Source organism: Melozone crissalis, unplaced genomic scaffold, assembly GCF_028551555.1.
Source record: "Melozone crissalis strain CALT ecotype California unplaced genomic scaffold, PUWL_Pcris_2 ptg000046l_1, whole genome shotgun sequence".
Taxonomy (NCBI): domain Eukaryota; kingdom Metazoa; phylum Chordata; class Aves; order Passeriformes; family Passerellidae; genus Melozone; species Melozone crissalis.
In genome coordinates, this window is record NW_026535824.1 from 8,111,306 (window position 1) to 8,136,436 (window position 25,131).

Consider the following 25,131-nt stretch of genomic DNA (forward strand, 5'->3'; position numbering starts at 1 on the left):
CACTCAAAGAGAGAGATAAAGCAAACTGCCTACTTGACAAAGGTAATCTGCCATACAGATGGTAATGGAAAACATCTTGCATTGCAATCTTCAACACCAGCGCACACCAGATCTTGGAAGGGAATGTGCTGACACTGAGAAATTGTCAAATGTTTCTGTGCCAGCAAACTGCTGGAATTATGCTGTGCAGGCATCTGAAAAAATCCAGATCTGGGCACTGGTGGTGTCAGCAAACACAAGATTGGGCTGGTGTAGGCACCAGGTATTTGCCTGGTTTGGCTTTCATTGCCAGCAAATTGCTGCACTTGGGCTGTGGTGGCACAGGGAAATGTCCAGATCTGGGCATGGGCGGTGCCATCAAATACAAGGTCTGGGTGGTGACAGACTTGGAAATTGCTGTGTTTTGTCTTCTTTTTCCAAAAAATTGCTGCTCCCCTATTGGTGCATCCTGTGGCACCCCACCTTATCTCCAGCTCTGGCTCCCTTCTCCATTGGATCATTTGTACCCTGACCCCTCCTGCCTTCCTCCAGTTATATACCCTGGCCCCAGTCCTGCTCCTGGCTCTTCGCCTCTGGTTCCCTTCAGCAGATGTTGTGCTCCTGCTTGCTCCTGTTTCCCTCTGCACCCTCACTTCCCCTGGACCCTTGGATTTTCCCTTAATAAACCCAGCTGGATCTGCTCTGCGAGGAGTCCTCTCGTCCCTCTGCTGAGGCTTTGATTGCACCATCCGGGCTCAGGGTCTGCTGGGCTGGGGGAGTTGTCAAGGCAGCCCCAAGTGGAGACGCTTTCGGTGCTGCAGGCACCTGACAGCATCTGCCTGGGGAAGCTGCTCTGGCCACCCGCAGCAACCAATTCCTTTTTCCAAGCAGCAGCTTCCAGTGTCCTCCTCCGAAGCCCAGAGAGAGAGGGAGCAGCTGCCCTCAGCCCTGTCCTTTACCGCATCCCAATTCTCATGGAATGTCCCCCCTCGGAGAGAAACTCCCAGACAAGAGAAGTGCGACCAGATCCCCTCCTCCCCTGAGCTTGATCACTTCTTTTGTTTCTTAAGGATCCAGTCCATCAGAGCGGTGGTATTGCACTGAGAGCTGGGACACCAGCAGGGGATCACCCCACACTGCCCAGTGTGCACCAGGCTCAACAGGGCTCCTCCTCACAGGGCACCTCTGTTACCCCAATTAGCTCCGAGTGGCTGCCTGGGGACAGGCGCCCACTTCCCCATGTGCCTGGGATGGGCACATCCTGCTCGGGGCCAGTGCTGGCCTGGGCCCAGAGCCAGGGCCATGACCCAGGTGCTCTGAAGGGCTCCGTGGCTGCGGGTGTGACAGGATGAGGGGCAGGGAAGGGCATATTCTCCTCTGGACAGTGCTCTGGGCATGGAGCTTGGTCGGGTTTGGCATCTGCGGGGAAAGGGGTGTCGGGTTGTGTGGATGTGGGAATTGTCACTGCTGAGGCATTCCCCAGCCCTCAGCCTTGTCTGCAGGTGATCAGCATTGCCCAGTGCTCCCCAGTGTCTGCAGTGCCTGAGATGCCAATCAGCCATCTGATCACATGTCCCTTGTTCCCCTTGTTCTCCCACGTGTTGGGTTTGCGGCCGGGCTCAGCTCTGGGGTGTCCCCCAGGGAAAGCTCTGGGAGGGGAGGGGCAGCAGGAGATGGGGGATCTGGCACTGGGGGCTGTTGGAGGATGGATTGTGTTGGACTGGGGGTTGTCCCCACAGGGTCCCCAGGTGCCTTTGGCTCCCTGCCTGCCCCCCTTGGCCCCCCAGGTGCCTGGGCCCTTCCAGGGGCAGCTGCCCCGTGCAGGAAGCTGGAGGGATGCCGAGCAAGGGGGCTGGATCTGTGCGACAGGTGGGGTGGGATGGACTCTGTGCCAGGGCTGGGCTTGTGGGCAGGGCTGGGGGCTGTGCCAAGCCGGGCTTTGGCCTGGGGGCTGGCAGGGAGGGTGCGGGGAGGAGTCCCGGCAGGGATAAAGGTGCTCCTCACCTGCTGCAGCCTCAGGCAGCGCTGCCCAGAGCAAGAGGAAGATGAAGGTGGCTGTACTCAGCTTGGCCCTGCTCTTCTCCATCCTCCTCCATCCACAGGCCAAGGTAAGGCACCAGCCAAACGCTGTCCCCACATCCTGCCCTTTCTGGCCTCCCATCCCACCCTTTTGGTCCCTCCTCTGTGTCCCATTCAGGGTCCCCAGCTGCCCTCCCACTGACCATTCCTGAGGCCTTTCTTTTCATGTCCCCCCTCAATCCTTTGCCTTTCTTCCTGGCCACTGCAGAGGGGTCCCCTTGTACAATTCCCTGACTCACCCCCCAATCCCACACCATCTCCCAGTCCTGTTGGTTTTGTCCCCACCTGTCCTCATTCTCCTGTCCCCACCAAGCCCCTCCCTTGCACTCCCATGTCCCTACACCTCAATTCCTTTCTCCTCCCCTGTACCTCACACGCTGCTCCTTCCACACCCCCAGCCCTGTCTCTTGGACTCTCAATGTTTTTGGGTCTCCCCCCACCTCAAACAGATCTTTTTGGAGGCCCTGAATTCCCATCCCTCTGCCTGCACCCTGCTCCCTGCACCCGTGTGTCACCTCAGCCCCACAAGCTCCAGTCCGGACCCAGCCTTTGTTCTCCTTTCCAGGCACTCCTGGAAGGAACCCAAGATGATCTGCGGGAGGTGAGTGGGCTGCTGGCATTGGAGGACATCCCCTCAGGGAATTGGGGGGCAGTGCTGTCCCCCCATCCCTTGCTGGCACCGGGGACATCCCAGTGACCAGCGAGGTCACCTGGTCTCTCTGCAGTTGGATTTAGACAATGTTGCAGTCCTGGAGACACCTCTGGTGGGTACCACGAGTTCTGCCGGTGCCAGACCCTCCCATTGCATGGCCACCACAGCCCAGGCCATCCCAGTGTGTCCCAGCACAGCCCAGTGCACCCCTCCTGACAGCCCAGACAATGCCCTGCCCCAGGGCTCCTCCCCAGTGAAGCCTTTGCCCAGGGCCCTGCTGCATTCCACCCCTGTCACCCCAGGACCCCCTGGATGAGCCAGGACGCAGCCCCTGCCCCAGCTGTGGCTCTTGGCCAGGAGCCCAGTGCTTCTGGGCAGCAGCACAGCAGCTCCTGCACCCCATTGCTGCCACAGCCCCTTCCCCAAGGCCCCCCTGCTCTCCCCTGCCTCCCAGTGCAGCCCGCTGCCCCCATTGTGTCTCTAACGCTGCCTTTTCCCCAGCCCCTGTGGCTGAAGAGCTGCGGGCTCTCCTGCGGCAGAAGCGCCTGGCTGCCTCTCTGGATGCCTAGGTGAGCCGTGCCTGCAGGGACAGGGCTGGAGACAAAGCCCATCCATGTCCCAGTGGGCTCCAGAGGTCACGTTCTGGGGTTTGTCTTTTAGGGTGTGAAGGACCAGTGTACTTTTTCCTCCAGTGGCATGAGGAAATGATCATCGCTGGAGGAAACCCCTGAACTCTTTGAGCCCTGGGCCATTTCCCCTGAAGAATCAATCATCAAGAATCAATAAATCCTTTGAGCAAAGCTTTGCTCTGTGTCCATGTGTGTCCATGGATCTGGATTTCCTCCTTTCCAGTGGTCCAGGGAAGTCAGGCCAGGTCTGGGCTTTGCTGCCTTTACACAGTCTGTGCCTTCCCCCAGACAAATGGTGTGTTGGGAGTTGTGCAGAGTCCAGGGGGAGTGGGTTGACGGGGGGGTGGATGTCCAAGTGGTGAGAAAGGCAGTGGTTCACTGTCAGCATGGTAGGAATGACCTGGGTTTAAAAGAAAAAGAAGTAATTTCAAAGAAACTTTCTTTCACAACTTTTTCTCCCCGTGAGAAATCACCATTTACTTCTCAATATTTTGAAAGGTCTATTAAAAACTTAATAAAACTTACAACAAAAGGACTAAATAAGGAAAAAGTTACAGCGCTGGGAGCCTCCCCCACTTGGTGGCTGGTAACCACGTGGCTGGCTCATCCACACAATGGCTGCTCTCCCTTTTATATCCTTGCTGCTGCAACAGGCAGCCCTAGCTCCTTCCAAAGGCTGTCTGTTGACTCTTGGTCACTATCCATTGGTGTAGACTGCTTTCGTGGAACTGCATTGGAGGGCAGGTGTTGCTAGGCCGTGCCTCTTAGGAACAATCTGCCCCTCCCCAAATGCCCGGACTACCAATATCAGCCCGGGATAACAATGCTGGGTGGGGAGGACACATTGCAGTAACATAACTATACATCTGTACAACTTCTCTTAACATACTTATCATGTTCACCCTTTAACTGGGAGAGCCAACCATCTCATTACTCATCTCAAACATTGTGGCATTCACATTCTCTGAAAAAATCCCTTTGCCCAGGATTTTTCTCCTGGGAAGCTGAGAAGCCTCAGAGAAAAAGGAAAACAATTCTTATCTCATTTGCTTTTCCTGTGTTGTGCTCATGTGCAGAATGTGTTTGGAGATTGTTTACCCACAGGTGATTGTTTAACTGGATTCTGGTGTGAGTTATTTTGACTCATTGGCCAATTATGGCCAAGCTGTGTCGAGACTCTGGAAAGAGTCACGAGTTTTCATCATTATCTTTTGAACATTCACTAAGAATCCTTTCTCTGTTCTTCAGTATAGTATAGTATAGTATAGTATAGTATAGTATAGTATACTTTATTATAAGATAGTATTATAAAGTAATAAATTAGCCTTCTGAGAACATGGAGTTAAATGCATCATTCCTGCCTTTGTTGGGCAACCCTGCAAATAGAATATTACACCCCCAAAATTCTTGATTTACTCAAAAGAATTTAAATGCCAAAAAAAAATCTTTCTATGTCAAAAGTATGTTGAAATTATTTATTGGTCTTGAAATTTGGTTTCCTGGCGGGATGGGGCTGCTGGGTCTACCTGTCTACGGGGCACTGTGGGGCTCTGGGGTTTCCTGGGTGAGGGGCCCTACACGGTCACCTGTAATGCCTGGCCACGGTGGGGTAGAGCCACCGCAGTGTCCTGGAAAAGGGTGAGTGGTTCTACCTGGCTCTTGGGTCGTTCTTGGCCGCTGGGTCCATCGGCTCCAGCAGGACTTGGGTGAATTTTAGGGTGGGCCAGGTGGATCAGTTGTCCCCGGCCATCCTGAGAGCTCACCAGTCATGTTCGCTGACTCCAGTTCCAATACTGAAAGAAACCACTGGTGCCAGCATCGCCCCAAGGAAGCCTCACAGCAGAACTGGCACAGGGCATTCCCCTGGCAGAGGGGCAGGGAAAATGTCTTGGCCATGAGCAGCAGAATGGCCAGAAAGCCCCTGGTGCAGGAGTTGCCCACCCCAGCAGATTGAAGGCAGGTTTGGGTTGCATTCCTGCTGTCCTGGCAGTGAAATTCTGAGCAGAGGGCACAGAGGTGTCTTCTCCTCGGGGCTCACAGGTGACACCGAGATGCTGTGGGGGAGCTGAGCCCTGCCTGAGGGCAGACTCAGCCCAGCAGGAGCCCCGGACTGACACCGCGATGGACTACACAGCTGGCTCAGGGGTGCCGTGTGCCATGAGTGGGGAACAGCTTCCCCTGAAACAGGGAGAGCTGAACCTTGGAGCCACCTGCTCCACAGCTGGAATGGTGTCAGCGTCAGGGAGCAGACTAAAGAGGAGAGGGAGGCCTTTGGTGTGAGATTCTGAGGAAGCTTTACTCATCAGGGGGAACAGGCACCAAAGAGCTTCAAGCACCAGTGTGCTCAGGATTTTATAGAGCACTAGAACTGTGGGTGGGCATGATCGCTGAGCCAATAGGGAATCAGGGAGGGAGGAGCAAAAGGAGGGGAATACATCTCAGGGACCAATGGGATAAGGGGGTGGAGAGGGCAGGTCACATGGGCCAATGGGGCATCATCCATGAGGGGAATTCCCGAGGGGCGGAACCTGCAGGGGAGGGGTTTACAGGAGACTGACAGGGAAGGGTCCAGAACAGGGGCAGAGTTTACAGGGATGGATAGGGAAGGCACTGGAATACAAGGTGGGGATTATAATGATTGAAGGGTAAAAGGGGAGGGATATAACCTGGGAATATCCCAGCTTGGGGAAAGACAACACACAGGGGGTGAACTGGAACAGACCATCCAAAAAGCTATGAAATAAAAGGGCACTGCAACAGCGCCCGATATAGAGGGATGCAGGACATGTTTTATGGTGCAAAAAGAAAGGATCGATCCTGTGCTATTTTTATACAGTCTTTTTATAGGCCTTTTCGTAGGGTTTTAAGAACATCCCGTGTCTATCCCCAGTTGGTCAGCAACAAGTTGTTACCCAGTATTGATTGGTCACTCAAACCCCTGGTGTGTATGTGCAAGAAAAGTTGTTTGTGAGAGATAGTTTTCATTTTTCTGTCTAAGAGGGAAAATACAGTTTATACGGGTGGCTGGTGTTTATCACAGTCTTACAGCTCTTTTTCAGGGAAAATAGGTTGTTTTCTACAGTCCTAGAGCTCTTTCTCAGGAAAAACAAGTTGTTTTTCACTGCTCCACAACTCGGTTCTCACAAAGAGTTGTCAGCTTTCTCATGGCTTCTTCCTCTTGCTGGGATTTATTAAAAGGCCTTCAAAGGATTCACCTTGAGCAGGACAAGATCCCAGTTGAGGCTACACTCAAAATGGATGACTGGTCAGGAGTTTTCACACTTTTATAAGGTTTGGTCCATTTAAATATTGGAGTTAGTTGTCCAGTTACAGCCTCAGATTATGCAGTCCCATCCTCCCAGTTTGCTTTCCTCAATTCGCTGTTATTTGCACTTTTTGTGCCTGAAGCTGCAACAGTGTCTGGTTCTGGGGCTGGAAAAGGATTGTTTTGTCTGACTACACTGTGAAGAGAACTTGCTAACACTGTGTATGAAGTCCAGAGTTACAGACTAATGCAGTAGAGAATCTGGAAATATGACAGCTAAAACTGAAGGCATCAGCCTGTTCCATGTTCCCTTGGTTCCATGGGGATCCACAGCATCACAATGGCCACTTGTTCCCACGAGATTCCCTGATGTCACCATGGTGTCCTTGGACACACCTGGTCACAACTGACCCATGGTTCCATGAGGTTCCCCAGTGTCACAATAGTCACTATCAGAGGATGGATGAGATCAATGTCCTGAGACACCCTGGGATGAGCTGTCAATCAGTCACACAGTGGGTACAGTGCTAACCCAGCCCTGATTGCCTGTGTGATCAGAAATCCCACCTGGGGGGAGGCCCACAAAGGCCTGGAGGCTTAAAAACATGGAGTGCAAGGTCAGCCCCTGGCATGGACTCTGCCTTCTCCTGGGGTTTGTGTCTCACCCACACTGGAACCCTAGGAGCTGTTAGTCATATGTGTGTCTTTCTATAGAGCTTCTGTCTTTCTGTCTCTCTCTCTTTCTTCTCCTTCTAATGCTCTTTCTATGGAACATTTTTGGATACCCTAACAGCTTGCGTGTTTTAATGTTTCCAGGATAAATGGGCTAATTTAATGAAGTTACTGCTATGATAAGTGTTTTATGTGTAATTTGATGTTGCGTTAAATCCTCTTCCAAAGTTCTTGATTTTTTGCACTTTGCCAGTAGAATTTTGTGTCATTTTGACCTCTTACGAATATCTGCTTGGTGTTTTTCCTGTGCACCAAACTCGAGTAAAGGTGGCAGATGAATTGGTGAATTGGCACGCAAACCCCAAACGGAGCCTAGGGTGCGTGGAGGATCGGGGCAGTGTGAGTCGCACACAATCCCTGGAGTGCAGGGACACGGGTCCCTAGCGGGGTTTAGGGTGCCCTGAGTACAGCAGCAGCACTGAGTAGAGCCAAGAGGGCCCCAGTGCCCAGGGTGGAACGGCGGTGCTGGGGGTTCAGTGTGCCGCAGGTCAGGTAGAAACCATAAACCCACTGGAGGTCCCTGGGGGGATTGGGGTCGCAGGGCAGGGCAGGGCTGGGCTTACAGGGCAGGGCAAGGCTGGACCTGCCCCTCCCCCCCCCCCACACAAAATGTTTAGAGCCAACAATCTCCTCCAGTCTATCACAACAGGCAATGCTGGAGGTGAAATCCCAATTGTGCCCACAAGCACCTGGCTGAGAAGGACAGTTCTTTCCATGGGAAGGAAAGCACAGAGCCCCAAGATTTGGAAGGCAGGTGAGAGCCGCAGTAGGCCAAGGCCAGCTAGACTTGTCAGTAATTGCAGAGTTTGGATTTAGGGAATTTGCAGGTGGAAACCCAATCTCGGCCATGGGCACCTGGAGAAGCAGGACAGTTCTTTCCTTAGGAAGGAGAGCATGGAGCCTTTCCCAATGTTTTGGGGACGGATGAGAGGTGACCCTTGTGAAACTACTGCCAGCCAGACTTATCCTGGCAATATGCCTATGGGAACAATCTCTGGATATAAGGAACTTTGGAGGTGAAATCCCAATTCTGGCCATGGGTGTCTGGAGCAGAAGGATAGTTCTTTTCCATTGGGAAGGAAAGCACAGAGCCCCAGTGTTTCAGCAGCAGATGAGAAGTGACACTCAACATGCAAAGGTCAGTTGGACCAGTCAGGCAGTCCATTGGAAGCCAAAGCAGCCAGACCTGTTCTGTTTTCCCTTGGTTTTATGGGGCTCCATATTGTCAAAATGGTTCCTTGGATCCATGGGGCCCCGCAGTGTCATAATGGTGACTTGATTCCATGGGTTCCAGCAGTGTCACAATGGCCCCTTGATTGCAAGAAGACCTGCAGTGTCACTGGCCCCCAGGTGTCATAAGACCCCGCAGTGTCACAATGGTCCCAAGGATTCCATGAGCCCTTGCAATGTCACAATGGTCTCCGTGGTTCCCCAGGCCCCACAATGTCATGTGACTCCTCTGTTCCATGAAGTCTGCAATGTCTCAATGAACCTTTGGACCCTGGGGCTTTGCTGTGTCACAATGGTCTCCTCTGGCTCCACAGTGTCACAATGGACCATTGATGACAGGAGGCCACTCTGTGTCGCCCTGGAGCTTTGGTTCCATGCAGCCCTGCAGTGTCACAATGGTCTCCTTTGGTTGCCCAGTGTCACAAAGGACCACTGATGACATGAGACCATGCAGTGTCACAATGGACCTTTGGTTCCATGCAGCCCTGCAGTGTCACAAAGGCGTCTTGGTTTCACGTGGCCCCACAATATCACAATGCTCCTCCCAGGGTCACAATGGTCTCACTGGTTCCATGAGGCTTCACAGTCTCACAATGCTTTGCTTATTCCATGGGGCCTCATAGTGTCACAATGGTCTCCATGAGTCCCCTGAGTGTCACAATGGTCTCTGTGATTCCATGGGCCCCTCAGTGTCACAATAGCCCTTTGGTTCCATGAGGCTGTAAAGTGTCTTAATTGTCATTTCATGGTTCCACGAGGCCTTGCAATGTCAAAGTGAACCTTTGGTTCCATGGAGTCCCACAGTGTCACAATGGCTGCCTGGTTCCATGACACCACAAAGTGTCATAATGGTCTCCATGGTTCCATGAGGCCCGGTGGTGTCACAACGAACCCTTGGTCCGATGGGGCCTCTCAATGTCACGATGATCCCTACATTCCATGGAGTCACACAGCGTCAGTACAGTCCCCTTGGTTCCATGAGGCCCAGCAATGTCAAAGTGGTCTCCTTGACACCATGAGGCCTCACATTGCCAAAATGGTCCCTTGGTCTCACAGGGCCCCACAGTGTCACAATGGTCCCTTGGTGTCACAGGGCCCCACAGTGTCACAATGGTCCCTTGGTCTCACAAGGCTCCACAGTGTCACAATGGTCCCTTGGTTCCATGGCCCTGTGCTGCTGCATTCCCCCCTCCCCTTCTCAGGCCGCCCTGCCAGCTGAGAAATGCTACTTGGGCCTCGGCCTTGGCCAACAGCCCCTGGGCTCAGCTCCTCTGCAGCTCATCACAAACACTGTCTGCTCCAGGCACTGCTGCTGCCCAACCAGCTCCTGGTTCCTTTAGCAGCAGCCCTGGGAACTGTTTTTGTTCCCTCAGTGGCACAACATCCCTGTTCTCACACTGCCAAAGAAAGCTGTTGATGCCAAGTGCGGCCAGGATGAACCATTGCTGGGACTGAAGCCTCTCTCTTGGGGCCCTGCAAACAGCGCTCCAAAAGGAGCCCTTGGAGCTCTCCTGGGCCAGCGACTCCCTCTGAGTGGGGCCTCTCCCAGCCGGGAACTCTCCCGTTTGCTGCACTCGGGGATCCTGAACAACGACAGAGCCTGGGCCGATTCCCCCACTCCTCCAGGCTCAGCCCTTCACCCACAGGGGAGATGCCAAAGCATCCACAGTGAGCATTTCCTGCCCTCAGGGGAATTTCTCACAGGTGCCTTGCACTGACTCTTTGTGTCTGTGTGCACACAGGAGTGCCTGTGCTGGGGAAATGTGGCAGAAATGCTGCTCTCTGAGGAGTTGTTGTGCCTTGGATAGCTGAGTCAGTCAGGCCTGTAGGGAAGGTTAAATCACAAGGCCAAAGTTAAATTAAATGCTGCTGAGAGTTTTTCTTTTGCTAAGTGGTTACCTTTAATATAAGTTTTATGTTAAGTTCAATATTGTTAAATGTTATTCCTCTGTTAAATTGTGAAGTCATAGGTTTAAGTTAGGTTACATGCTGTTACGCTCTGCTCTTTTGCTAAATTGTGAGGTTGAAACTATCAGTTAAGGTTAATGTATAAGTAATGTCCGGTTAAGTTTGAGCTCTGTTAAGCTTTCAGGCTGTGTTCCTTTTATCCTTGCCCTTGCTGTCCTTGTGTCACACACACACACACACAGAGGGACAGTTCTGAGTTAATTTCTGGTTTGATTTCCTGGATTCTGTTTGGTTTTGTTGTTGCTTTGTTTCCCTGGTGTGCCTGAAGAGTCCAGTCAGGAGCAGAGCGACTCTTGCCAAGGAACTTTGTGCTGCTGTTGGTTAATATTAAATCTGATTTTTGCTGATCCCTTGCTGGGGATTTTTTTAGCGCTCTCAAGCCCTCGTTCGTAACAGGGTGAAGGAGCCCTGGCCCAGGCTCTGGCTCTGGGGGACACAGGGACCCTGCCGGGAGGTCCCTGTCCCCCTGTGCCACCCCCAGGGCTCCGACCCCCATCCCCGTGTCAGGCTCGGGGGTCGATCTCGTGGAACATCCTCTGGGGGAGGCTGCGGGGCCAGGGGTGGGGGGACCCGGGAGGACAGGGGACCCCGCTGTGCACGAGCAGGGTTGGACTGCTCTGGGGGGAGCTGTGAGGGGGGCCGGGGCAGAGTGACCTTCCCAGTGACCTCACACAGCTCCCGTGATGTCACACAGCCCCCGTGATGTCACACTGCCCCTGTGATGTCACAGAGCCCCTGTTATGTCACACAGCCTTCTCTGTGATGTGACACTGCCCCTTTGATGTCACAGAGCCAACTCGATGTCACCTTGCGATGTCATACAGCAGTGCTGTGACATCACAAAAGACTGATGTCACAAAGTCACCCTCTGATGTCACAATCTGTTCTGTGATGTCACAGCCTGCTCTATGATGTTCCACAGCCACCAGGTGATGTCACAACCCACTCTCTGATGCCACAGAGCCACCCTCTATGATGGCAGACTGTGTTCTATGACCTCAGACCCTACTCTGTGATGTCACAGCCAGCTCTGGGATGTCACAGAACCTTCAAGAACCCTCAAGAACTCAGTTCTATTGAAACACTGAAGTTTCTTGTACTTTGAAGAGATCCCTGTAAGGGACACGACAGGGAAAGTGTCCCCAGGCCCCAGGCAGAGCAGAGAACTGCAGGCACTGATGGCAGCTGCGGACAAAGAGAAGCCAAGTCTTGGTGCCCTGGGGCACAGCAGCAGGGTCTGTGTCACCAAGGGCTGGGAGGAGACACCTTGTCCTGAGGCACTGGGGCCTCCTGGCACAGCCCCAGCCAGGCTGGGCACTGTCACCCCCTTGTCCTGCCCTCAGCATCCCCCCCTAGCCCACATCCCAGGGGCCTCAAGGATCTGCTGGAAGGAGTCCCTGGGGAGCCTTGCTCAGCAATGGCCCTGGGGGCTCCTGAATGCTCCCTGCAGGGACTTCAGGCTTTTCAAAGGACTTGGAGTTTTGCTTTTGCTTTGGAGTCTCTGACAGCTTTGTGCAGTCATGGCCTCCAATTATGTGTTGTAGTTAGTTCTTAGAGAGGCTTTGTCAGTAACACCACTCAGTGGGGCTCATTAATGCTGCAAGGTACTTCAGTTCTTTTAAGGTACTTGGTGTTTCCCTTGGGATAGACTCTGGGAGATATTTGTCCAATCATGGCCCAATTATCTGCGTTAATTAGTCCCTGGAGAGCTTTGTACTGACACTCAGTGGGGCTCATTAATGCTTTGAGACACTCAAGGTGCTGAACGTGCTTTGGATTTTCCTTTCCACACTGAGTGTCTGAGAGGTTTTTGTGCCATCCTGGCCACCAATTCTCTCCTCCAAGGAGTCCATGAGGAGCCTGTGTTGGAGAGGGACCTCAGTGGGAGCCATGAATGCCTGGAGAAACTTGGGGTGTTTCCTCTGCCTTTGACTCCTGGCAAGGTTTGTGCAATCTCCTGCCAGGCCCTGATGTTCAAGGGCTCAGCTCCAAATGCACAGTGAGGCTCATGAGGATCAAGCAAGTCCTGACAAACCCTGGCTCTGCCTTGATTTCCCTCTGCTCCAGTGCAGTTCATTAGGGCGGTTTCCTTTGACAGTTATGGAGAAATAGTTCAAAGAGCTTCCAGGAAATATGTAGTCCTATTTTAAAGGATGTCTTTTATTGCTGTTCCTATTACACAAGAGGTGATTGCAGCATTCAGTGACTGATATTGATCCAGGGACTCTCCTAAGGAGCCCTGGCCTGCTCAGAGAAGCTGTGCCTTGAGCTCTGAGCCAGTGTAGACAACCTTGCTCCACATTCCCCAAGCCCATTGTGTCTCTCCTCACTCACCTGAAACCTGCTTTGCTTGAAGAACTGGCTGCACACAGCCAAAGAGGGATTTTCCTTCTTTGATTTTTGAAGCAATCTAAAACTCCTGAGTTTCCCCATTGCAAACAGACATCCTCCTCAAGTGTGTGCCAAGCCCAAGCTGCCACCAGGAGCACTCCAGACCTGCCCTGGGCCAGCTGTGAGGGTGGATCATCATCCCAACATGCAGTGGTGCCATTGCAAGGGACTGTTGCCATGGACACTGCAATGACCCCACTGCTGGGTTTGGGTGCCATGGCAACCCCCATCAGTTCAGGTTTCCTTGTAAACCAGCCCAAGGAGCCATTTCTGCAGCCAGGTTCCATGGCCACTTGCCTGCAGAGCTGTTGCTGTCCTCAGCGGCCATGGCAGCCCTGGGACAAAGCGGTGCCAGGGCTGTTCCAGGTACAATTGCAGTGACACTCGTTGGAGCCACCAGGTGCCATGGCAATGGCCACGGGGACCCGTTCCTTGGTTTGGTGCCATGGCAACCAATGCCGGAGCTGTTGTGATGGTTGGTGGCCATGGAAAGCTGTCCTGGGCCCTTGCTCAGGGCTGGTGTCAGTGCCCAGAGCCAGAGGGGATCCCTTGCTGGGGGCTGTGCCATGGCCACCTGCCCTGTGCCGCGCTGGCCGCTCAGGCAACAGGAACCAGCAGCCAACGGCACTGCCAGGGCCAAAGGCCAGGTCAGCCAGACAGAAAGGGGCAGGGCTGGGCACTGTTTCCATGGCAACCGGCACTGGGGGGGACACCTGGGTCACCTGGCCTGGCAGTTGCCATGGAAACCCCTGGCAGGGACTGAGGGCACAGCCCCTGGCACTGAGACACTGCTGGGCCGGGTGCTGAGCACAGGGCTGAGCACACAGAGATGGTTTTGTTCTTGCTGAGCTGCAGCACAGCCAAGGCCTGTCCTGCCCCTCGTCCAGCCACGCTGGGGAGGGGCTGGGGCTGCGGAGGAGCTGGGCAGGGACACAGCCAGGACAGGGGACCCCAACTGACCCCGGGGTACCCCAGACCAGAGCACATCATGCTCAGGGTATGAAGGGGGGAACAGGGAGGAAGGGGGGAATTTTGGAGGGAGGGCTTTTGCCTTTCCAGGGAACACTTAGGCAAGAGGGGGCCCTGTTTCACCAGTGGGCAGGGTCACTACCAAAGACACAGACACCAACTGAAGGAATTGTGTCATTTATATCATGCACAGCTGCAAAGATTTACAAAAGGATAAGCTCAGCAAAGCACATCATCATTAGCAACGAATTACAAAAGAAGCTCAGCAATCCATCATAACCCATCATTATATTTTGATGACCAATCCCTTGGTGAAACACCAGAGGTGTTTGTGGCAGACAAAGATTCTGGCTGACTATCAAGGTACACCTTACAGACATCAGCAGTACTTTAGTGACACCGTTCTTCATTCTTTTTTCTCAATCTCATTCGAGTTAGGAACAAGAATTCTGTTGTGCATGGAGCTGGCACCTTTTTAATTCCAGAATAATGCCCCCAGGCCCTTTGCTGTTCAGCTTTACCATGCTGTCTGTGGCTAACAAGGCTTGGGGGGCCCTTTCCCCTCTGGCTGGAAGGGGCCGGGTCCCAGTCCCTGAGGGGCACCCAGGCTCCTGGATGGAATTCCTGTGCAAGTCCCTCAGTGTCACAGCAGCCTTCACAGGGAGCCCCATGGATCAGAGCATTTCCCAAAGGGGCCCTTGGGGCAAACAGGGATATCTGGTCTGGCAGGATGTGTAAAACCATATCCTGTCAGATCTCCTTGTTCTCACACAGAATCCTTGGATGCAGGGACACATTCCCATTGTTCCGGCCCAGGTTTCAGGACTCAGAGTTGTCTTTCCCAGGAGCTGCTCCTTCAGCTGCCTTGGGAGGGCCACTTGGCCTCGGGACCTACACTCTGGCTCCATTATTAGGACTGCTGCACCCAAACCCTTTATTTGCACAAACAGTGGTGATTGGAGGTGGATCTCCTTTTTTCACAATCATTCCTAAAAATGCAGTATAAATAATTGTTCTACCCTGTCACAGGGTTGACTAATCCAATCCTGGTCACTATTGTTTACAGAATTACTGTAATTTCTCCTGGATATTCTGCATCAATTCCTCCTGCCATGACAGGAACACTTTGCAAGGCCAAGCTCCAAGGCAGCAGTAACCAAAGCAAAGTGTCCTGGAGGAATCTGAATTCCTGTTTCAGAATTGATAGCTCTTATTTGCTTTGAATTTCTCCTAATTAATTCCAATGCATGAAGGCCCAGCCCTGCAGCCTCTGGGCTGGCCCTGCCAGGGGCCATCACAGCCAGAACAATTTCCCAGGCAGCCCAAGTCTCACTGCCCATGGTTGGATTTGCAAATTGGGGGCAGCCGTGCACAGCCAGGGGGTTCCATTTCCCCTGTGGGCCATTGGGAAGGGCATGGAGCACATCTGGGAGATGAGTTCTCCATGGACAAAGGTTCCCATCTCCTTATTTTTCCAACTGCTCTTTTAACAACCCCTTACCCGTGCAACCAATCCTGCAGCTTGCGCATAATCTGGTACATGAAAAACCCTGCAGGCAAAATCACTGTATTTTTCACAGGAACAGACAAAGCACCCTGCACCACAGTATCAGCAACCCCTGCAAAAATAGCCAATTTTCTCCCTTTCTCCCTTTTTCATTGTATACAATCTCAAAAAGTTGACCACTGACATGAGGGTCCTGGCCAGTCCTGTTCTGTAGGGTATTTAGTGTTACATCCCTGAGCAGCCAAAGCTACCAAATTAGTATTGTCAGCACTATTTCACGTTATTATATAATTTCATAGATAGATAGTGATATAGAAATATAGATAGATACAGACATAAATAAATTTATATAAATAGATATATTGAGGTCTTATTATACTATAAATACATATATAATTATTATGTATATAGACATTTCACTTGCACAAATGCATATCAGTTCAAGATTTGTCTGCCCAAACCCACAAGGTCTTTTCCTTTTCCATATGCAATTTCTGGATGCATTTGAAGCCATCCAGGGGTGCAGCTTCTTTTACCCAACAGTCTCACTGCTCACACGGGGCTCCAACCTCAGCCCACTCCAGAGCCAGGGAACTCCAGGGAAGGGCTTCCCAGCTGGGAATTTCTGATGGGACTGATTCCTCACACTGACACTGAACAAGTGACATTTTGTTGGGATCTGGCCAGACTGTGCCAGTTTTGTTTTACCAGTGGGCAGGGTCAGCACCAAAGCCACAGACTCTAACTGAAGGAATCAGAGTCATTTCCTGCAGTTCAGAGCAGCAAAGAATCGCAACAGGAGCAGCTCAGCAATGCACCCAACCATCCCCACCAAAGATTGCAGCAGTGATTAGGAAAGATCCAGCAGCATTTACCCTCAGCCTTTACCATCTCCCAGACCCACACAGCAGCTGGGGAAGCTGTCACAGCCAAGGGCTGCAGAGCCACTCCTGGGCACTGGGAATTCCTGCAGGTGCCTCCAGCCCCAGGTGAGGCTCCAACCCCGCTGGGAGAGGGCCCAGCTCTGACAGTGCTGAATGAACAAACTGACAGCACTGCTAGTGTGGCAACATCTGGTTTCATCCTCCTCTTGGGTTCCTCCCAAAGCCTGGCCAGGGCTCAAGGAGGAACCAAGGGAGCTGACTTTGACCATACAGCCCCAAACAAGGCCAGATGTCAGATTTCATGGCCTTGTCTGGCTTCTAAATACACAAAGGTCAATCCGTGTTTCCCTAATGAGTGGCTACATCTATCTCAGTGCTAATGACCATGCATATTTCATCAGGGAGCAGATACAAAGACAACCTTTGCTTGGAAGGTTCATCCAGAGGCCATCTTTGGCTCAGGGCCTGCTGTTCAGGCCGCACTCAGGGCTGGTGTCCAGACCTTGGCACTTCAGGGACATTGTTTAGTGCTGGGCTTGGCACTGCTGGGTAAGCGGCTGCACTGGGTGAGCTCAGAGGGCTTTTCCAACAGAAAGGATTCTGTGGCTCCATGCTAATATCCACTGCATTCAGCTGGGGCTATTTTAGCAGCATTACTTTGCTCAGAAAGTCTCCTCTTGCCCAGCTCCTGTGGCCTAAGGCTTCAGCTCCTTCAGCTCCTGGTGCTGAGGTGCTCATGCTGAACGAGACGAATCAGAGAGAAGAACACAGTCCATGCAATTCCTTCTGGGACACGGAGAGGGGAGGCTGTGCAAACAGGAGCATTGTTTGCTGTGGCCTCCTCTCTGCCCTTCACGTCTTTCAGCGCTTTGAACCAGCCAAGAGCTTTCTCCAAGAGTGCAATGGAGCAGCTGTTCCTGCTCCCAGGCCTGGCCCTCTCCAGTCTCTGCCCTTGCCTGGTTCTGTCCCTCTTGCTGTGCCCTCTGTTTCCCCAGGGCTCGCTGGCTGCTGCCCAGGACTGTGGCACTGGCACAGATCCAGTGCTCCAGAGCCTCCTTTCTGTGCCCTTGGAGCTGCCTGGGCACAGCCGCCTTTTCCATCTGGAAGCTCCCCATGGACAGGGAGTGCCCAGCTCCGTTCCCTGCACAGCCTCCAGGAGCCCAGGGCTGCCATCTCCAGTCCCTGCTGGCACTGGGGGCTCCCAGGTGCCTCAGGCTGCTGTGACACTGCTGCACATGGGAGGGAAGAGGGGCAGGGGCTGTGCTCAAAGTCAGCTCCATCTGCTGCTGCTGCTGCTGCTGCTGCTGTGGGGTCATTTGTGCAGCCCTGGCCCAGAGTCAGGGATCAGATCCTGCCAGTCTCTTCCAGCCCTGGCTGCTCAGAGTTTGGGCCTTGGAGCCTCAGGTGGCCAAAGGCAGCTGCTGCTGGTCCCTCTGTGTGCCCGTGTTCAGCAGTGCTGCTCCATCAGTCTGTGCCCAGAAACAGGGAAAAGCCTCAGCCCTGCAGGGCCAGGAGCTGCCGGGCTCTGCCTAAGCAGCTCAGCCAGCAGGAAGGGAGCTGCTCCACACGGGAACCAGGAGCAAAGGACATTTCTTCTGTAGGACATCTTTTCTATTTAGAAGGAAAAAAAGGAAAAAGGAAAAAACTAGGTAAATTGTAAAAGATAAGAATAAAATCCAAGTGTTAGTGAAAAAACATAACACAATGTTAGTGAAAAAAAACAAAACATAAATGCAAAGACACCTTCTTTGCATTAAGAGGTAAATGATCTTTTTCAAAAGAGAACTCAGTTCTTTACATTGTAAATGTGCTGATGGCATGGATCCATCTTACTGACCTCAGCAGCCTCTTAAAAGATTTTGGGCTTTGTTACCAACACTGGTATTTGAAATTGTGGTTGAAGCAAGAGGAAATTGCTTTGTGCCCTTCCAGCTCCAAGCAGGACTGGGAATGGAAACTCTGTCAAACCCCAAATCCTTTAGAAGATCACCTTCCTTCTCACCCTGCAAATGAGCTGCACATTCCTGTTGTAACTGCCAGGCGTTTCTTAGAGACACGAAGTCCCACTGACAGCTTTTTGCTCTGGTTTGGCAGTGCAGAAGGGCAATTCTCCATCCACCAGCTCCAGACTGCAGTACCTCAGGAACACGGCCCACTCGCCAGCTTTGGCCCACTTGTGGCACTTCTAGAGGAGGAAGAAAGTGCAATTGCACAATTCCAGCCAATCAAGAAGGAAGAATGGGACAGACAAAACACTCTGTACAGATGCAGGCGTTCAGCTGGGACTGTGGAGAGTTTGGGTCCTTGCCAATTGGATGTGTGTCCCCAGCTGCAATCTCTGGGCCTGCAGCAGAGTCTCACTCACCTGCCAAAGCAGAAAGCTCAGGTGCTGTGCTCGCAACGGGCTGGTCTGATGCAGAGCTGTCAGAGCAATGTGAGGGCAGAGCCAGCCCAGCTGGGCCCAGGGCTGAGCCCAGCAGAGCCCTGGCAGAGCCCAGAGTAGCCTCAGCACCCGCAGAGCCCGGCTGCAAGGAGAGAAAGCAGAAACCGCCTGTCAGCTGAGGGCTCCTGTGCCCTTGTGCCAAGGCCTGCGATGACCAGGCCATGCTGGCTGCGCCCAGAGCTGTGCCCAGAGCTGCCCATCCCTGCTGCCTTTGGCGCAGAGCAGGAGGGCAGCACATGTGCCCAGCCTGCAGCCAGCCACGGCACATCCAGCCCTCAGCAGCTGCCCAGAGCAGGATGCTCCTGTGCTCGCTGCCATCTCCCAAAAGCTCTGATCCCACCCTGCCAAGCACACAGGGACCCACCTCACGCCAACCACGGCTGCAAGAAAAGCTGCTCCCAAACCACGGCCTCAGCCTTCTCCAAGGGCACGGCCCATCCACACCACAGCTGCTCCCAAGCACTTCCCCATCCACACTGGACCACCTGGAACGCTTCCTCTGGAATAACAAACAACACATTATTGAAAAGAGTTTAGAGACAAAATGGGAAAACAAGAAAATTGGTAAAAAATCTTATCTCTGTCAGGGTCTTGAGGAAGGCCCAACCCCTGCATGCCAGGGAAAACCCCAGCCATGGCTGTGGGAAACCCACACTTTCTCTCTTCCCCTCTGCACTGCCCCCCAAAATCACGGTGACCCCAAAGCAAACAAGGGCAGTGAAGCAGCCCAAGCCTTTCCTTGCCTGCACAGCAAAGCAGCTGTGCACAGGTTCTGGAGTCCCACCTCTGCTCCCACCATGGGGCTTTGTTTGTGTCGGGCTGGCTGCCCCAGCCCCAGCCCCAGCCCGGGGCACGGTGGGTGCTGGGGGCTGTTGGCAGGGCCAGGAGCCCACTCCCATTTCGTACCCACCTCAGCCCAGGATCCGGCCCTGCCAAAAGCAGCCGGGCAGCGACTGAAGAATTACTTGCATCTGCCCCAGCAAAGGGGGAGCCTTTGCTTCCCCGCCACGCTGGGTCATGCCCAGATCTGGCAGAATTTCCCGGGTGGGACTCATCTGCAAATTCCCTGTGGAGTTTGGCTTTGAAGAAGGTGCCAGAATCAAAGTCCATCACCTTCAGCCTCCCGTGGCCAGGCTGAGAAAGAGCTTGTCATCCTTGATGTCATCCTCGCTGTCTCCAGCAGCAGCAGCAGCAGCAGCAGCAGCAGCAGCAGCAGCAGCAGCAGCATCCCCACCCGGTACAGCTTCTCCAGGGGCTCCTTCTCCTTCCCTGGGGGCAGACCAGGCTCTCAGGGCTCTGCCCAGGGCCCCAGCTGTCAGGGAACCAGGACAAGTAAAACGAGCTTGGAGGGTGGCCACCAGTGCTGAGCAGAGCAGCTCAGCCCCAGCACAAGGGCTGCGTGCTCCCATCCCATGACCCCGGTGCAGTGACACAGGCAGCACAAAAAGCTCTGGGTTCCTTTGCTTCTCATTGCCAAGGCATATCTGGAGCAGGAACTTACCAGGGCCCTGGATCAAAGTGTGCCTGTGGCTCTCTCCCTTCTTCTATGGCAGAGGAATATCCCACATCCAAGGATCACAGAACAGGTCTTCCAGTGCGGGTCTGTCCAAGGAGTTCACGGATAAACACCACCTGATCAGGTCTTTGCACTCTGGGAAGAGAAGCAGAAACTGCCGGTCAGCCAGAGAAGGCTCCTGTCTGCTTTGCCCCACTATTCCCACACCCAGGCCATGCTGCATGTGCTCCGAGCTGGGCCTAAACTTTCCCATCAATTCCCTGTTTTGGAGGAGAGCAGGACATGTGCCACCTCCTCAGCAGCTGCCAGTGCAGGATGCCCACTAGCCCGCTGCTGGCTCCCAGCACTGGGATTCCCCCCATGCCCAGAGAAGAGGATCCACCTTGAGAGAGCCCTTGTGGCAGCGGGAGCTGGCCCCAGCTGAGGTTCTGGCCCCTTCTGAAAGGGTGCTCCCCGCAGACCATCTGGTGCAGCAGGATGCCCAGGGACCAGACTGTTGCTGCCTCGCCATGGTACCAGCCAAAGTCGTTCCATTCCGGGGGGCTGTAGGACAGTGTTCCTATGGAATACAGATGGAGTTCATCAGGGGGATGCTGCTGCTCCCAGAGCCTGGCCCCAGCATCCCTGGGTGTGCGGGGGCTGCATCAGGGGCACTCAGGGTGACCACTGCCCTCTCGCCAGCATCTGGGACTTGTGCACAACGTTAGGGTTGGAAAAGAAGCCTCTGGTGTTGGAAGAGGGCAGCCCTGGCTAGGCCCGACCATGACATGCAAAGGAAAAACCCACTCCATGCTGGGGAAAAAACATGCCCTTATCCTCCCTGCCTGCATTTCCCCAAAAATATTTTGAAGCCAAGGGAAACAGGGCGAGTGAAGCAGCCCAAGCCCTTCCTGTCATCTGCATACCAAAGTGGCTGGGGCAAAGGTTCCGCCCTCCCTCTCTGCTTCCCCAACCCATGGGGCTTTTGGTTGGGCTGGCTGCCCCAGCCCAGCCCTAGTCCTGGGCAGAGTGGCTGGCAAAGGCTGCCAGCAGGGCTGGAAGATGGCTGCCCACCCAGCCCTGCTCTAAAGCAACTCAGCTGAAGATTTAGTGCCCTGACTGGCAGCAAAAGGGAGAATCCCCGCTGCCACAGCCAGCTTGGGCTGGGAGATGTTGGGCCATGAGATGTCAGCAGCGGGAGCACAGCCCTCTGCAGGCTCACCTGCAAAGTGAGTGTAGACTGTGTCCTGCAGGTAGGTGCCACAGCCAAAGTCAATGAGTTTGGCCTGCCCGGTGTCCAGGTCAACCAGGATGTTCTCTGGTTTGATGTCCCTGTGCAGGACCCCGCAGCTGGTGCAGTGCCGCACGGCCTCCAGCACCTGGCGGAACAGCTCCCGTGCCACCTCCTCAGGCAGGAACCGCCGTGCCCGAATGAAACGATGCAGGTCCTGACACTGCTCTGGCCGCTCCAGCACCATCACGATGCAGTTGGGGAGCTCGAGCCACTCCAGCAGCTGGACCACACCGGGGAAGCCAGTGGACACCCTGGCCAGCAGCACGATCTCCAGCGGGGCGCTGGTGCCGTCGGGCTGCGGGAGGAGCACGATGCCGTCAGTGGGGCCGATGCCGTGCCAGGCCTGGGGAAGCCCTCAGCCAGGCCGGGATGCTCTGCGCCCTGCGCTGGCCCCACGCCCGCTCTCTCTCGGGGCGTCCTGGTGGCTCCCACCGTGCCGGGCGCCGGCTCATCCCCGGCCGGCAGCCCCGGCTGCTGGCCCCGCTCACTCACCAGCTCGCCCCAGTGCCGGACGCGGTTCCGTGGCACCCTTTTGATGGCCACCTGCAAGCCAAGGGCAGCAGCGGGGTGAGCTCGCCGCCCGCACTGCGAGCCCCATCCACCGCCCTCCGCCCTCCTCCTCCTCCATCCCCTCCTCCTGCGCCCGCCGCCGGCCCCGCCGCTCACCGGGGCGCCGTCCGAGAGCCGCGTGGCCGCGAAGACTCTGCCGAAGCCGCCGCGCCCCAGCAGCGATCCCAGCCGGTACCGCTCCTGCAGGGCCTCCTGCGCCGTCCCTGCGGGCGGGACGCGGCTGTCAGCGCTCGGCCCGGGGCCAGCAATGGCCCCCGAGCGCCCCTCACCCGCCCCGGGCCGGCCATGCCCAGGCGTTCCATCTTCGGAACGCGGCACGGGAGGCTCGGGGCTGGCGGCCGCGCTGCCGAGCGGCGGAGCTCGGGCCGGGGAAGCCGCAGCGGAGGCGGCGGGAGCGGCCGCGCCGCCTGTGTCCTCCGCAGGCCGCGGGAGGAGCCGGGGCCGGGGCCGGGGCCGGGGTCGGGGCCGGGGCCGGGGGCGGGGCTGGGGCTGGGGCCGGGGCTGGGGCCGGGCTCGGGACTGGACCCTGCGTCGGGTCCGGGGCCGGGCTCGGGCCAGGCGGAGGCAAAGGGCGGCGATGCCGCCCCCTCCCCAGGCACTGATGCCCGCCCAGCAGCGCCACCGCCAGTACGGCCAGAGCCGGGCGGAGGCGAGACCGCGGCGGGACGGCCGGGGCTGGGCACGGGGCAGCCCCGCCCGGGGCCGGGGGCGGGCCGGGGGCATGGCCCGGCCCGGCAGGGGAGAGGGAGGCGGGGAGAGAAGAGGGACGCTGGGCAAGGGACCCCGAGAGAAGGGTGCCCGACAGCGGGAAAGGGAGAGAAAGAGAAAGAGAGAGAGAGAGAGAAAGACTATTCAAAACTATCTGTTTTGCTGCTGCCGCCGCTACTGCTGCCGCCGCTGCTGCTGCCGCCGCCGCTGCCGCTGCTGCAACTGAAGCACCGGGGCCGTTCGTCCCCGTGTCCGTTCCCCGCTCGCCCCACGAGCCCCACGTTCGAGCCCCGCGCGCCCCGGGGACAGCCCCTCCGTCTGCCCAAACACGGGAACTTTGCAGCGCTGAGCCCGGATGCAGAGCCCTGACTCCTGCGCACTGGCACAGCGATCCCCTCGCCTGCTGCTGTGCATTGTCCTTGCTGAGGGTCAGACACTGTCGGGGCACCTTCCCTTGGTGTAGGATTCCTACCTGACCCAAGCACTGCACTTACACCTCCAGTGTTGCTTTCCTGTGTGGAAAGGAAAACTGTGTGTAGCTCATGGTATTTTAGAGTGTCTAAAACTTGCCAAGTCACAGATTTTAGAGGTGAGGTGCATTTGGAATGAATGGGATGGAGAAGCAGTGCAACATGGAAAAGAGGAGCATAGAAATTAACAGAGGAAAACATCTTGGATTGTTTCTTTCATTTTCATTTCCCTTCTGGAAAGCTGTTTCAGTTTTCCAGGAATCATCTGCTGTCTGCTCTTCTCAAGAATCTCTCATGGAGAACAAGGTTGAGCCTCTGTCACAAGATTTGCCACCAGCTGCAGCTTCTCTTAGCTTTCCACAGTGCACAGTGTGTGCAGCAGGACTTTTGCAGCAAAGCAGGACAAATGTTAGGAGAACTTTACATGTCCGTTCTTTTCCTGCTGGGCTGGGGAGTTGTGCCACTGGTGAAGTTTTCATTGTGACTGTTTGTGCTGGTTTCAGGCAAATTTTGGGAGGAAACCTCCAAAAGGGGTCAGTCTAGAAAGCAAGTTCCAGCGGCCCCTCCCCCTACTAGCTGAGGAAAAGACTTCCCTCCAGAGCGGGTTTAAACAATTCCAAGAAAAAGGAAAGTCACAGTCCGAGGAACTTCTCTGCCCCAGCTAGCTAAAACCAAATTGCTAGACCTGGGCTGTGAAGGCATCAGGAAATTTCCAAGTCTGGGCACTGGCGGTCCCAGCAAACACCAGATCTGGATGATGCTGGTGCCAGAACCTGGAAATATCCAAACTTTGGCTTTCTGTGCCAGCACCAGGAAGTTTTCAGATCTGGGTGCTGGCGCTGCCAGCAAACACCAGATCTGGGTGGTGTCATTGCCAGTGACAGAAATCTGCCAGATTTGGGCTCTGCTGGCACCGGGAAATTTCCAAGTCTGGGCACTGGTGCAGCAAACGCAAGATGTGGGTGGTGCCAGACCCAGCAGCAGGAAGCTGCCACAGGTTTTAGCTTTCTGTGCCAGCAAATTGCTGGACATGGGTGGTGCTGGAACAGGGAAATTTCCAGATCGGGGCACTGGCAGTGCCAGCAAACACCAGTGAAACCTTCTGGTCCTCGTCCGGTCCGTTGACCAGTGGTTTTCCTGAGAACCAGCTCTGGCCACTTTACAGACAGAGACTGCTTTCATCTGGTTGTGTGGAAACAGAACTTTACTGAAGGCAAACACAACAAACAGGATGGCGTGCACAGTACAGAGAGCGAAGCAGAAAAAAGCCTGGGTCCAGGATCTAGCAGGGATATTTATACATTTATTTATGGGGAAGGGTTAAGGTGGGATCTGAGGGAAGGATCCAAGAGGAAGGAATGATTAGGAATATCACAATTTTGCGGCAAAAAGTAACCAATGGTAGCAAAGAGAACTCAGAACTTTCTAGTAACAATCTGCATAACTGAACAAGAGGATTATGGGTGGGAGCTCCTGCTCACCCTAAAGAGGGTTTTCCCACAGCCTTAAGCCGAGGTCTCCTTCTTTTAAACCAACCCAAACACAGCAGATCTGGGCGCTGCCAAGTTTGGGCTTTCTTTGCCAGAAAATTGCTGCCTTTGGGTTTTGCTGGCATCGGGAAATTGCCAGATGTGGGCACTGGCAGTGCCAGTGCACACCAGATCTGGGTGGGGAATGTGCTGGCACCGGGAAATTGCCAAATGCGAACCTTCTCTGCCAGCAAATTGCTGGAATTATGCTGTGCAGGCATCTGAAAAATTCCGGATCTGGGCACTGGCGGTGTCAGCAAACATGAGATTGGGTTGCTTTAAATACCTTTTAAATCCAGGTATTTGCTTGATTTAGGCTTTCATTGCCAGCAAATTG

At 54.6% G+C, this 25,131-nt stretch overlaps 1 protein-coding gene across 1 annotated transcript; it reads right to left on the reverse strand.

Moving 5' to 3' along the window:
* Positions 1-20,690: 20,690 nt before the first annotated feature.
* Positions 20,691-21,788, reverse strand: LOC128943442 (serine/threonine-protein kinase pim-1-like; the record flags this gene model as incomplete). Its single annotated transcript, XM_054286385.1, has 2 exons — positions 20,691-20,803; positions 21,446-21,788. Coding segments are annotated over 2 exons (456 nt in total), but the record flags the coding sequence as incomplete, so codon positions are not given.
* Between the last annotated feature and the right edge of the window lie 3,343 nt (positions 21,789-25,131).